At 31.5% G+C, this 14334-nt stretch overlaps 1 protein-coding gene and 1 long non-coding RNA gene across 2 annotated transcripts; both read left to right on the forward strand.

The window, feature by feature from the left end:
- Positions 56-3008, forward strand: LOC110012343. Its single transcript, XR_002287493.1, has 3 exons — positions 56-140; positions 357-468; positions 2689-3008. It is a non-coding gene; the product is annotated as an uncharacterized LOC110012343 (long non-coding RNA).
- LOC105166727 (transcription factor SPEECHLESS) lies at positions 8867-12165 on the forward strand. Its single transcript, XM_011086184.2, has 3 exons — positions 8867-9541; positions 10216-10758; positions 11840-12165. The coding sequence occupies exons 1-3, from the start codon at positions 9104-9106 to the stop codon at positions 11903-11905; spliced, it is 1047 nt and encodes a 348-aa protein (XP_011084486.1). The 5' UTR covers positions 8867-9103; the 3' UTR covers positions 11906-12165.

A 14334-nucleotide genomic window follows, 5' to 3' on the forward strand; every position in this document is an offset into this window, starting at 1 on the left:
TATCACAAATTGGTTTAGTGAGACCTATGACAGGATTTAACAGTTTGTTGTTCTGCAGAAATACAATTAAGGTAACAAAGCATTGCCACTTAGTTTGAAGCCAAAATACCCAAACTGGATTGGTATTGTCACAGAATGAGGTACCTTTTTGGCTTTTGTTCATAAATTACACAATCTTTGCTGAACTGGATCAGCATTGAAGCAATGCGGTGTTCGTATCTTGTACATACGACAATGGCATCTCTTGGTCCCTACTTGTCTAGCATTGGATTCTAAGCTTAGCAAGATTTCAGTACATTACTATTGTTAAGCATTTTTATCTATACGAAATTTGCTGTTCGCTGTACGTGTTGTAGGTTGGAGGACCAACTCTGAAGATATGCTCCAACAGGTGGGATCACTTCCGCTACTGTTGCCTAGACTCTACTGTTTCCCGTTATGATATTTGCAAGTTGCTCTATTTGCCTGGTATGGTTTTTATCAGTACGCTGTTCCCCACCCCACCCAATCTTTAATAGAATTCTCTTCCTTATTCTGCTTAACGGCAAATGGAACTCTGTTAATAACTCCAAAAGTTACCAAGTTTTTATTTGCAGAAATTTTTTATGGTGAATCTTGCTTCATTTTGGCTTTAAACGGCCCCTATAGGCTTGTCTGTACAACAAACAACTTATTGAACTTTTCTTTCGAGTTCTTTACTTAGGTATCCACATCGCTGTATTTGGATAATTATTTTATATAATCGAGACAATACAGGTGTCGTGCATTACACAAATTATAATCAGCATATGCTTAACTTTTGGAATCAAAACTTTGGAGAAAAACAGATAATCTGAGAAAAACAACTGTACTCTTGACTACTTTTTTTTCCCTATATGTGAAAGCCATTACGGCTTGTACCTAAACTGAATAGGCTGAAAAACGGTCATATTGTTCGATTATATGACTGAAATCAAAGAAGGACAATGTGAAAAATGAACTAGGTTCAATATTATGCTAGACATTCGTGAAATGTTACATGGGCCTACACAGATGGAGCTTTATTTACTCTGCCAACCACCCTCTCTCATATAATTTTTCTTAGAACTCTCTTTTCTTTCATTTAGTCATAGCTACGTCGTTTTTCCTCATCTAATGTCCCGAACTATCAATTGTACTACCTAAAAAACCAAGTGGCGTAAGGACACTTTCCAAAACTCGTAGAACACCTTTCGAGCAATCCAAACACCATTTATGTCAAAAGGGGATAATTGGCTTGATACTGTAGACTGCTTGATTATATATTTGTATTTATCGGAAAACATATATGCCATTTACCTTAAGATTCTGCTAGTTGACTCGTGCTCAAATTTGAGTAGTCTCACCTAACTCCAGTGTCATCTATTAATGCACAGTACCTTGCATCAATGTAAAATATTGTAAACTGTAGTACAAATATTTTACTTGGAGCATCTAACTATTAAGTGAGGATTGGAACTGTAGCAACCTAAGTTTACATTTTTCTTCTCCGTTCCAGATATGTACATGTAAAAGCCAATGAATTTAATCTTACCAACCACAAAATTACTAGTCGAGTTATAACTTGTACCTGCTCCTCCAGTTTGAATTAGGTTGGGCAGTAACTGAAACAAAATGTCGTCAAAAACAGAAAATCAATGTCTCTTCTTTCATTAACAACATTCTTTTAAGATGTTTCTCGTGTTAATATTTTAGCATTACCAACCATGATACATGATATAAACGTTAAAATTACTAGTTGAGTATAACTTGTACCTGCTCCTCCAGTTTGAATTAGGTTGGGCAGTAACTGAAACAAAATGTCGTCAAAAACAGAAAATCAATGTCTCTTCTTTCATTAACAACATTCTTTTAAGATGTTTCTCATGTTAATATTTTAGCATTACCAGCCATGATACATGATATAAACGTTGGAAGTAGAATTTAATATACACTTCATACTCAAATACGCCTCTTTCTGATTTGTCAAATCTCCACAAAAGGTAAAGAACAACTGTACTTAGAAAGTAGGAACAGTCGAAGATATCATGTTTTATGTTAGAGCAACCAAAGGTGAAGCGCTACTTCCAATTAGTAGGACCAATCTTTTGTTATTTTGACACAGTTGTATGCTCACCATATGTTCTTTTCAGGGGCCCTGTACAACAATCACTTACTTCTTTTAACTCTGTACTGCCTTTGGTAGTTGCATCAGTTAGCTAGGCATTTAAGGTAAGATATATAGTTTGTTTTCTCTTGTGCGCTCCGTGATTGCTCCTTATAATCTTATTCGAATCATCTTGATCTCACTATTGATCCACGCGTCGAATTTGAGTAGATGATCCCTTCAAAGTTAGCACTTTCAAGGGATTGCCGGTGTTAGTGTGTGGAATTAGTTGCATTTATGACGCGCTATTTCGGATGGAAAAATGTTAAGACTGTGGAGCCTGATTGAACATTGATATAAACTTTATTGTTAGGGGTAAATTTCCATACTCTGGTATTTGATTCTTTTTTCTTATGTTCTGCATACTTTTTTACACGTTCTGTCATGTGATTTCGTGCAAAAATACAGCATCCCTTCTTTTACCATCATATATACACATAAAAAAAGACCACGACACCATCATATATCATGATCGTGTATATGTGTTTTTGTGCATATAAGTATTTTAAAGTTATGGAGCGCAGTAAAGGAGGGCTGCACCTGCACCCATAGCTGCTATAATGCGAGACGGGGACGTGACAGCAAAATGGGCCATGGGAAATCTACCTAGCAATCAAGTGAGTGGAGCCGTTGCTGCGTCTCAACGGACATTAAATCGCCCGGAAATCCAGCTCCAAGCATCAATTTTCTTACCGGCGTGAACACATGGTAATTGTTAGTTACAACAATCTCTCTTGAAAGGTAGTGTTGAATTGTTCAGTATACCTATCTTCTTTACAAAACTATGAGAACACCCCTGTCCCCTCCCACATTTTCTCCGTTAAAAGAACCCCATGGATAGATACCTCCCTACGTTTTCATGCAAATCCTGCACATTAAATCTTTCTGTTATAAGTAGGTGAAATATGAAATTTAAACCCAAAACCTCTTGTTCAACCCTGTTCGAATAACATGTTAAATGACCATTTCATCTAAAAAATTTAGACTATTAGAGATGGGAATCGTTTACAATTTAATATCTCAACAACCACCCAATTCGATAAACTAGGGCGGCACATAAATATTGGAAAGAAGGGTGTAGCCAGTAATTACATAAAGGGTAAACTACAACGCGTTTCTCCAAAAAAAGTTTGATATAATTAAAAATACCTCATCATTGTTTGAAAAATTGCAATACCCCCTTGATATTTGATGATTACCCTTGAATGAGGTTTGCAATTGTCAACTTACTCTTGTGGTATTTTTTTTCATTTTTTCTTTTTTAAAAAAACTAATATATCGTAAAAAAAAACCGAACAAGGTGGATGAAAAAATTGTAAAAAAATTATCCGTTTAGTCCATTTTTTTAAATTAAATAAAATTATAATTTATAATTCACAAATGCATTTTGGTCAGTTCACTATAAAAAATGAAGAGGTAATTACACTCCTCCCCCTTGAGGTTTGATGTAATTATACGTAAACTCTTTGTGGTTTGGGAAATTACATTTAACATCCCAGAGATTTGCTTCTGTCTAATAAATAAGTCTCTCCGTTGGTCAAAATCTATTGAATTTGCTGATACTAACAAAAAAAAAAAACTATATTAACCCTTGATTGACTTATTACTAACTTCTTACAGGCCAAATACATCTTTTTATAATCAAGTTATGCTCATACGTCTCCACACGTTAATGCATCTTCATTGTTATAAGGGTGGGTTAGTTCGAAAAAAATGTTTGACCTGCAATAATCAAGTAATCAGTCAACAAAGGGTAAATATCCATTTGTATTCAGTTTTTTGTTAACATTAATAAATTTAGTGAATTTTGACTAACGAATGGACTTATTTATTAGCCAGAAACAAACTTTAAGGTGCTAGATATAATTTTTCAATCATAGAGGGTCTACGTGTAATTATACCAAACTTCAAGAGAAGGGAGTGTAATTATCCCAAAAATAAACACAAACATAATAGATTAGGCTACTTGTTAGACGATGGTTAAAATTAAGGGGTATTGATAATTTTTAAAATGACGGTGAGTATTTACAATTATATTAAACTTAAAAAAAGCTGGTTAATTTAGCCTTACACTAAACTAAAGAAGAAAGGGTTGGTGTTGGATAACGGCGAGTGTGATGTCATGCGTTGCATTGGGTGTGCTTTTAATGATGGTTTTAGAGTGGGTAATGAAAGAGGGAGGACCCCTCCCTATTTACTCCACTTGTTTTAGTAGAGAATTTTGTCCCACATAAGTAATAATTTCTGATAAACTGTTACCACAGGAAATTAAAAACGAATATTCATAATATCTCCATAGGCTTCTTGAAAATTGGATTAAATGCCATTTATATTCCCTGACAAAAACTGGAATTTCTTTCTGAGGTGAGTAACTCTTGTGATAGGTACATTGTTCATTTTATGATTATTATTCTCTGCAAACCACTTAATAACTATTGGAAGATATTATGCAATTTTTTTGAAATTAAGACGAGTTCTTTTAAATTCCAGGAATTTCGATATATCATCCTCCTATAACATTCCATCATCCACACTCTATTTTATTCAAAACTAAAAACAAGTCATCTTAAGCAACTATAAACATAGGACAACTCTTTGTCAAAAATAAGTTGGATTGAAATAAATGCAATTAATCAATCATAGCAAAATGATTCACCAATTACTACAAAACTGTGATTTTCCTAAACTGGAACGCACTCCCACGCACGCACGTACTACTTTGTCCACTTCTACTGTAGTCTTCCCCCTACTCCTTTCTAACAACACACACAAAACACACTCCACTCATCTTGTAATAGTGGTGCAGTAAATGTTAACTAAATGCTTAGCAATTGAAACACCACCAAAATTTCAAGTAACATAGGGGGGGTGGGGGTGGGGGTGGGGGTAGGGTTGCGCACGGAGATACCGTGTTCTGTGGCTGCGCATTAAAAGCCATCTTCTTGAAGCTCCCCTTGTTCAGACACAAGTTGCAGGGGTACTGAGACACTGCTGCACTCCTTTCTTCCTCATTTATTACAACCACCTACTAAATATGTGTACACATGCATCTATGTACATACATGTATATACGCTCTTCTTTGTGTGTGCATATTTGTTTGAATGTCGTGTCGACGAGCTTTGTTGTTTTGCGTTGTGTTTGCTTGCTTTGATTCTTTGTAATTGTCGGTTCTTGTATCGTACTATGCTTAACATTATAGACCCTATTTGATTTAGAATTTATCTAAAGGGTTTGATGGTTTAATATCTCGAGAATGGTAGAAAATTCAAAATCCTAAGGATGAGAAATCTCTCAATTATAGGGTATCATATGATTTTTGGATAAAGTTCACCGCTACCATCTGAATTAACAGTAAAGAATCATTCTTCTCGCTGAACATCGTTGAAATAGTACTCAAATTATAGGGATTGATGAGTTAAATGTTTATTAAATCAAATAATTGTCATTCCATAATATACTTAGGTAAAGTTTACCAACTCTATAGTTGGAAGTAAAAAAAAAAATAAAGGACTTGATTGAAAAGATGATTTGAAGGAAGAAACCAAATGGGGCAAAGAGGACAAGAGAGTGGAAAATAAGTCATTGTCACACACTCATCACAAAAAGGAATGTCATTGTCACTCATGATATGATGATCCCTTTGTTTGTCTTAGAAAGATACACTTGTCTGGATGTACAATTAATCATCAAGGTTGCTTAATTTGTCTTTCTTTGGTTTTCAAAATCCTTGTACAAGAATTAAAATTGTTTTTTATTATATTCATGTCGGTCTTTTTAAATTATATAATTTTATATATTTTTTTAATTTTTTTTAGAATTATCTTTATGAACTATCCACCCTCATTTTTCTTCCCAATTAGAATTCAACAAAAGTAGAATAGTAGTTTTTAAAAAAAAAATGATATATCATATTACTAGCTATATATAATCCCATCCAGCAACCCTTTAACTGCAAGTTGCCATCATGCACATTATTATTGTATATATATATATATATATATATATATATGTTGGGGTTCTTGAATTCAGTGAATTTAGGCATTCATTACATAACTGTCACCAAGATATATATTGTGCAGTTTAAAGTTGATAAGATGTTAATTATATATATAGCCAAGGAACAAACAGTCCCTTCTACAGTTATGCATTCATTTGTGGCCATTTTAATTTGCAGTCATCATGATTTCGTTTATCACTTGAAAAGGAATTGTAAAGCCCAGAGACAGAGAGAGAGAGAGAGATTGGACGGTCTTGAAAAATTATGAATGATAAATTAAAAAAATAAATTTATATCAATCAAATCAAATTACGTACAATAAGTGATTGGATATACACATAACAAGTTCGTAATATACGGTGGTAGTTGATGGCCCCCAATTATTATACAGTCGTGTCTGATCAATCGAACTGATGTCTATCACCAAAATGGTATTTTTTTAGTTGAAATGATGCGTCCATTTGGGTGTACTGTTTGCGTTCATTTGGTTGAAAAGTCATAATGTTTCAAAAGCATCTTTTCTTTTATTGGGCATGTTCTTCAATTATGCCTATCTGATTTCTATAAATAGGCTTCTCTAATTTGATTTCATTAAATTAAATCAATGGAATAAATTCATTCCAGAGCATTTTTAAGCAATAAAAATATCTTATCTTTTATTGAGAGAGTTTCAAAATCTTTTTTTGGTCCGTAGTTTCTCCAAGTTTTGTAGTGTTGCTATTTTAAAATTGTAAACTGTTGTATCTTGGTAGATAAACTGTCGTTTTTGTTAGCACTAGAATGGGACAATAGATTTTAAAGATAAAGAATCTAACTCTTGCTTCGACTTCATAATACACAACTCCAGCTCATCCCTAATTTTTCATATCAAATAATTACACCACCCTTTTTTATGTTTGGTGAGCTACATGTAAAATTCATATAATTAGTTTTTCCCCCCAATTTGAGAAAAATATTTATTATTAATTTTTGAATTAATTGTATATAAATGAATCATACTCCGTCCCAATGTTTGTTGGAAATAAAACATTAATATTTTAAATTATTAAAAAATTTCCAAATATGGGTTAAGAAGTATCCGATACGTTATGATTATTTTGAAATTTGAATAATGTGAAATGTAGATATTATTTAAATTCCATCCAACGACTCACAATCTATCTTTGAGAGTAAATAATATATTTATTCTTTATAAAAGAAACTACTTACCAAGATCTTGGGTAATAAATTCTCATCCATCGGCTCTGCCATTGCCAACCCTAAATTAAATAAAAAATAATATTAATAATATATTGAATAAAATTATTAATGTGGAGTAATAATAAATGATGTGAGCAATGGAATAATTCAAAGGAAAAAATGGCAGGTATGGAGTCAACCCCCCATTATATTTCATATCAATTCCTCTCTCTCTCTCTCTATATATATATATATGTCGATACAGACATTCCTAAATACACCAATGTTATGCCATGTCCTATTCAATATTCAAACTATATTTCTGCGTATACATACATATATATATATCTCTTTTTTTAGTATAAATTGTGATATGCTTCTCTATATTTGTCATAATTATAAATATTATTTTATTTTTTTTAAAAATTATAAATATCTTTCTAAAATTAAAGGTCATTTAACAAATACCGACCTATAATGGACTGTCACAATGGGGTATTTTTTTATACAGACATTAATTTTAGAGAAGTATTTGTAGTTTTTCAAAAAATGAGAGTACTTGTAATTATGACAAATATCAGGATAACCCATTATAATTTTTTTTATATATCTAATTGTGTCAAAATATTTCTTGAACTAGCTCTATAATTTATGTTTTCGAGCATTAATTTCTTATACTAATTAAAGTGTATAATTACTTACACATATATTTTCTTAAATATGACTAAAGTTTGTGGTTGAAATATAAAATGAAACCTGATTATTTCAATAATTTTTTTGGTTTTAACTTTCGCCAGAAGAATAAAAAAAAAAAAAAAACTTTTGATTTTTGATTTTAAAATAGTAAATGGAACTGAGGATAAAAGTTGAATAAAAATACTTTTGATTTTTGAATCTCAGGAATTAAAATTACACTCCAGACTTACGTCACTATCATATATATAGTTAATTATTTATGGGGTAATTAATGTTATATTTGAGTTTTAAAAAAAAAGCAATCATATTTCATTATTATAGAGAAATGAAACGAGCAAAAGATTTTATTTTCTGTCCATCATATAATTTTGAAGTCATTTAAAATTGAGATCTTCCAATCGCAATGTTGTAAGTTCAAATCCCACAAATACATGTGAGTATAGGTCTACTTCTATATATAGTAGTTTGTTTTTTTTGTCATGTCTGAGCGTATTTGTTGATCTGAATTATTGATGTATTGAATCAATTTTTTGAATTTAAATATATCGAATGATGTAATGAATCATATACTAATAAAACATTTCCTATCCTAGTCTGTTGGTATAAAAATAATAGTATCATCTGACTGACTATTTTTCTTGAATTGTATATTTATTATACTTATATTATGCTTTTATCATATAATACACCTCAAACTCAATCTAACTTAAAATTTCGCCTCGTTATATATATATATATATATTATATACGCGTTCTCTCTCTGTCTGTCTGAAAGTTGTTCTTCTATTATATATTGTATATACACTAAAACCCTATCCCGCTCCAATTATGTCACTCTCTCCTTCCAATTTTTCCATCTGATTCTCTCAACCCCACTTTTCCTTTCCAAACATCCAACGCTTAATCACCCTTCCAAACACAACCAATTTCAACTCTAAAAGCGCGTCGATGGTGACGGTTTGGTCCCTTTCAAATCTCTCCAAATAACATTTCTTGGCAGCTTCCTGTTCTTGTTGTTGTGGTAATCCGTCGACTTTTTCTAAGCTGTTTTGTTTCATTGAACAAGATGGAGACTGAGGGTTTATCGGATTTCTTCGAAGAAGCTGACTTCCGCGACGCCACCAGCAGCAGCTTCTCCAACGCAGACGTCGACATTTTCAGCGTTCTTGAAGCTTGGGAGACAGTTGAAGTATCAGCTAAAGCTGGCGGAGTAGACGAGACGAATCATGATCATGAGCGCAGCAGCTTTGAGTTTCAAAATTCATCAGCTTATAATTTAAGTTTCCAACAAGAATCGGATGAGACGGAGCTGCCTGCGCCTTCTAAGTATTCTCCTCCTCACTGCAAGAGGCAGAAGCTGATTGGCGCTGCAGCTTCTGCGGAAGATGAATTAGGTGGACAGCACCGAGTTTCTCACATTACGGTGGAGAGAAACCGCCGGAAGCAGATGAATGAGCATCTCTCCGTCCTTCGCTCTTTGATGCCTTGCTTTTATGTCAAAAGAGTAATCATCATTATTTCATTTACCGCTTAACTAATTAAACAAAATACTCCTTTTTTTTTTTTTCTTTTCCAGACTGGTGGGTGTAAAATTCTCATCGAAATAAATCACAAAACAGATGTAATACATCATTTCTTTTAACTGTATTTCAACTAATTATACGATAAATGTTTCTGTATTTATCATATAGTTAATTCTACAGGTTCAACCAGTTGAATTAAAATTTCCTCTAGTACTATGATTATACGATTTTTATTCAACAGAAACTATAGCTTATATATATATATATATATATATAAATCCATACAATATATGCGTCTTCAACTCCTAAATTTAGGGTATGTTTGATTTTTGTTAAAAATATTAATTTGACCCTTTAATTAGTTGGTGATGGTAGTAATTTGAGTTCCGTTATTTTGTTTTAATTCGTCTTTATTTTAAAAAACTTAAGGTGATCCAAACGCATCAAATATCATACCATCTTTTTGCTTAAACATACATATATACATATGAAAAATAGAAGGATTATTTAAAATTTGTTACTCTCTTCTTGATTTCATTTTTCTCTGTTATAGTCAGTAATTTCATTTGAGTGAACCACGTACCCTTTCTTTCTACGTCGAATTACCTATATATATTTAGCATCATTTTATTTTACTAATTGTTATTCATTTTAGGGCGACCAAGCGTCCATAATTGGGGGAGTAGTAGACTACATTCACGAACTGCAACAAGTGCTGCAATCCCTCGAAGCCAAGAAGCAAAGGAAAGCCTATACCGAAGTTTTAAGCCCGAGGCCCGTTTCTAGCCCGAGGCCTTTGCCACTGAGCCCACGAAAGCCTCCACTCAGCCAGCCCATAAGCCCGAGTACCCCCCAACCAAGCAGCCCCTACAAGCCCTGGATGCACCAGCAGCAACAGCTCCCCGTTTACTTGAATTCACCGTCTCTCCCCAGTCCGGTCGTCGACCCGTCTCCTTGCAACTCCTCCACTTCCTCCATTAATGATGCCGTCAATGAGCTCGTGGCCAACTCAAAATCAGCCGTGGCTGAAGTTGAGGTGAAGTTTTCGGGCCCAAATCTGCTGCTCAAGACGGTGTCGCATCGCATTCCGGGCCAAGCAGTCAAGATTATTTCCGCGCTGGAAGAACTCGCCCTGGAAATCCTCCATGTCAGCATCAGCACGGTCGAGGAGACAATGCTCAATTCTTTCACTATTAAGGTAAACAAAAATACATATAAATCTTTAATTTACAAATTTATATACATTTTTGTGTCATATTATTATTATTTAATTAAAGTTCATTATTATAGTTAAATATTTTATATCATTTGGAAATTGGAACCATACCTATAGCTATACTGAATTGTCTGAATTCGACCATATCAAAATTAATTATACAATTTGTTAATATAAAAATAATTCTTTTTCATTATCTACTAAATCTAGTAGTAATTCTTTCTTGGAAACATTTATAATAAACTCATGTATATATATATATGTACTATGTTGTATTTATCTTAGTAGTAAAGTCTGAAATATGTGGTATAAAATTTTGATGGTATCTCCCTCAAGATATATCTATGAACATGAACATGACAAGCAAGAAATGGTAAGAAAATTTTGAGCAATAGTACAAATGAGGCTACAATTACAAGGTAGAGGTCCTTGTAATGATTACAGCTGACAGTGCAATGCAATATTATGCTGTCATACCAATCCCCATCAAATGGTTAAGTTTGCACCTGCCTAGGAAACAACCCTTTTCACTCTCAAAATTTACTACACTTTTCTTGTCTTACCTACCTCTCATATATATATGCATGTAAATTTACTATTAATGTTGTTTGATTTATTACAAACCTGAAATTGTGGTATTAGTTTCATACTTTAAATGGGATTTCAAATAATTAATTAGTAATGCATTAATATTATAATGTTAGAGATATTAATCAGGCAAAACTACATTTTTTATCCTATAATTATAGGTCATTATTTTTTTTCTGTAACTTATTTATATCTTTAATACTTTCTTTTATAAATCTATTCATTTTCGGGCAAATTTAGTTCTGTGTCGATAATTTTGATGGTAACGACATTGAGATCTAATCCAATGTGAATGGGACTAAAATTGTCAATATATGATTAAAGTTGTCAAAAAAAAAACTAAACGTGAAATATTCAGACTAAATTAGTCAAAAACAAATTAACTATGTAAATGGAACCACAATTTACTTATATATATATATATGTTTATAATATATTTATAATGATTGGGATGTGTTGTGGCTTGTGTTGGTAGATTGGGATTGAATGCCAGCTTAGTGCAGAAGAATTGGCTCAGCAAATTCAGCAGACATTCTGCTAGCTAGCTAGGAAGTGCGACTCTTCTTCTATTTGCACTTGGAAACGCGACACTAATAAAGCAAATGTGGGGAAGCGTTAGAATTAACACGACTAGTTGCTACTATCTTTTATTTTAATTGTTAACATGAGAGTTCAGAGTAGTGGGTACTGATTATATCATATCATGTAGATTAATTACAGATAATCGTGATTAATTACAGTTTGTAGTTGAAGTTGCTGTTCACCTTTTCAATTTATGATATCTCGTCATTTACCATCTAACAATTCTCTCTTTCTTTCTTTTCCCCTTATTTCTTGTCTAGTTATCATTTGGAATAATATTCCACTTAATTTCCACCTTTTTATTTATTTTATTTTATTTTTTTCCTTTTGTGTACTATTGAGGTATTTTCTGGTTTAAATAAAAATGCAAGTTTTCGGTAGCTTTTTGTCAAAAATTAAGTTTTATTGAAAATTTTCATCCAACCTCTAAAAGTACAAAAAATTCTAATTTTAGTCCAGTAAGTATGAGATTGACAGTTTTAGTTCTACATAAATTCATTTGGGTAACTTTGTCCTATAATAATTCTAAAATTCCGCACATTGACAACAAAAATGACCATAATTTCCTAAAATGGCTGAAAAAGTATACATAATCAGCTCAATTAACTGCACTTTTCGGACTATTTTTGTCCTCAGTATACGAAATTGTTAAAATCACAAAACAAATTTTTTTGCCAAAATAATAAACTCATACAGAATTAAAAAGTTGTCATCCCTTATAATTATGGGACTAAGATGGATTTTCCCTTGAAAATATCTTGAATAAATCACAGTTCGAATATTTTATTAAAAAGTAGTATATATGTATATATATACATTAATTTTTTTTATATACTATAGGCACATTATATAGATATATATATATATACATACCAAATTGACTCATTTAATTTCAACAAAACATTCAATATTGTATATGTATAATTAGAAATTGGTATATAAATGCACTAATTAATTAACAACTACGCCAAAAGAAGACCGTCATAATTATATATTTGTAGAAACTTATGATAATGATCTTAATTAATACTATGAGGACTTGAGCTTATTATAAATTATATTTAGCCTTATTCTAAGATGTAGAGCATTTTATAATTTCCTTTTATTAGAAATGAGCTTATATATAAGATCCAAAAATCAAATATTAGAATGATAATTAAGCATATTTTAGTGAAATCCTAAGAACAGTACCTTGTTTTTAAAATCTTATTTTATTAAGTCAAATTTTTGTATACTAATTAAAAAAAATTTGTAGGTTTTTTAATCTTATTTTACTAAAATTATTATTATATTTTTTAAAATTAATATCTTATAAACTATATAAATTTATAAAATATTTTAATTAAATTTAGTTTGATGCTCTAAAAGCTTATCTTGAGTTTATTATTCTAGAAAAATGCAGATTATATTTTTCCAGCATTTAATCAAATATCTTACACCCCTTGTCACATATATAATAATGTATTGCTACTTTATTTAATGTCAATTATCAAATATATATATATCTAACTAATTGGAGGAAAAAGAAGGGGGGGGGGGGAAGGTTTCTCATTGAATTTTATAATTTCCAGTTTTAGCTAACATCAAATAAATTGCAATTTAGGCCCATTAATTAAGTAGGGAATAACAATTTTAGTTCTGTTGGAATTCAATTTGTAATTAATTAGACCTTGTAAATTTTTTGTAAAAAAAAAGATAATTATACTCCTTGAAATTTATACGTAAACCCGATATGGTTTGGAAAATTACACTAACACCCCTGAGGTTTGTATCTGTCTAATAAATAGGACACTCACTTTCACTGAATTTGCTGATATTGAGAAAAAAAATTTGAATGAAAATTGATACTTACCTTTACTTGACTTAAAACTAACTTATTACAAGTCAAACAATTTTTTCAAACTAAACTACCCATATAACAATAAAAATATACCTCCTCACATGCATTAATGCGTGAAGATATATGAGGGTTATTTGATTATAAAAATATTTATTTGATTTGCTATAAATTAGGGGTAAATATTAATTTTTTTTCTAATTTCTTTATTAATTATCAATAAATTAGGTGAATTTGGAATAATAGAGAGATTATTTATTAAACGAAAGCAAACCTCAAGAATGCTAGATGTAATTTTTCAAACTATAAAAAATTTATGTTTAATTATATCAAATCTCAAGAAAAGAAAGTATAATTATTCATAAAAAAAAGTTGCACATTGAGGACAAAATTAGCTAGCAATTGGCCACATGACTTGCATGTGATAACTCAAATAAATTGAGGCTTTGGTAAAAAGTACCACTCCCCAGGACTAAAATTTAAATTTTTTCCAAGACTATTAGTGAAATTTGCCCACCCCCCCCCCCCACAAACAACAAAACACTTATCCA

Source organism: Sesamum indicum, linkage group LG7 (assembly GCF_000512975.1).
Source record: "Sesamum indicum cultivar Zhongzhi No. 13 linkage group LG7, S_indicum_v1.0, whole genome shotgun sequence".
NCBI lineage: Eukaryota > Viridiplantae > Streptophyta > Magnoliopsida > Lamiales > Pedaliaceae > Sesamum > Sesamum indicum.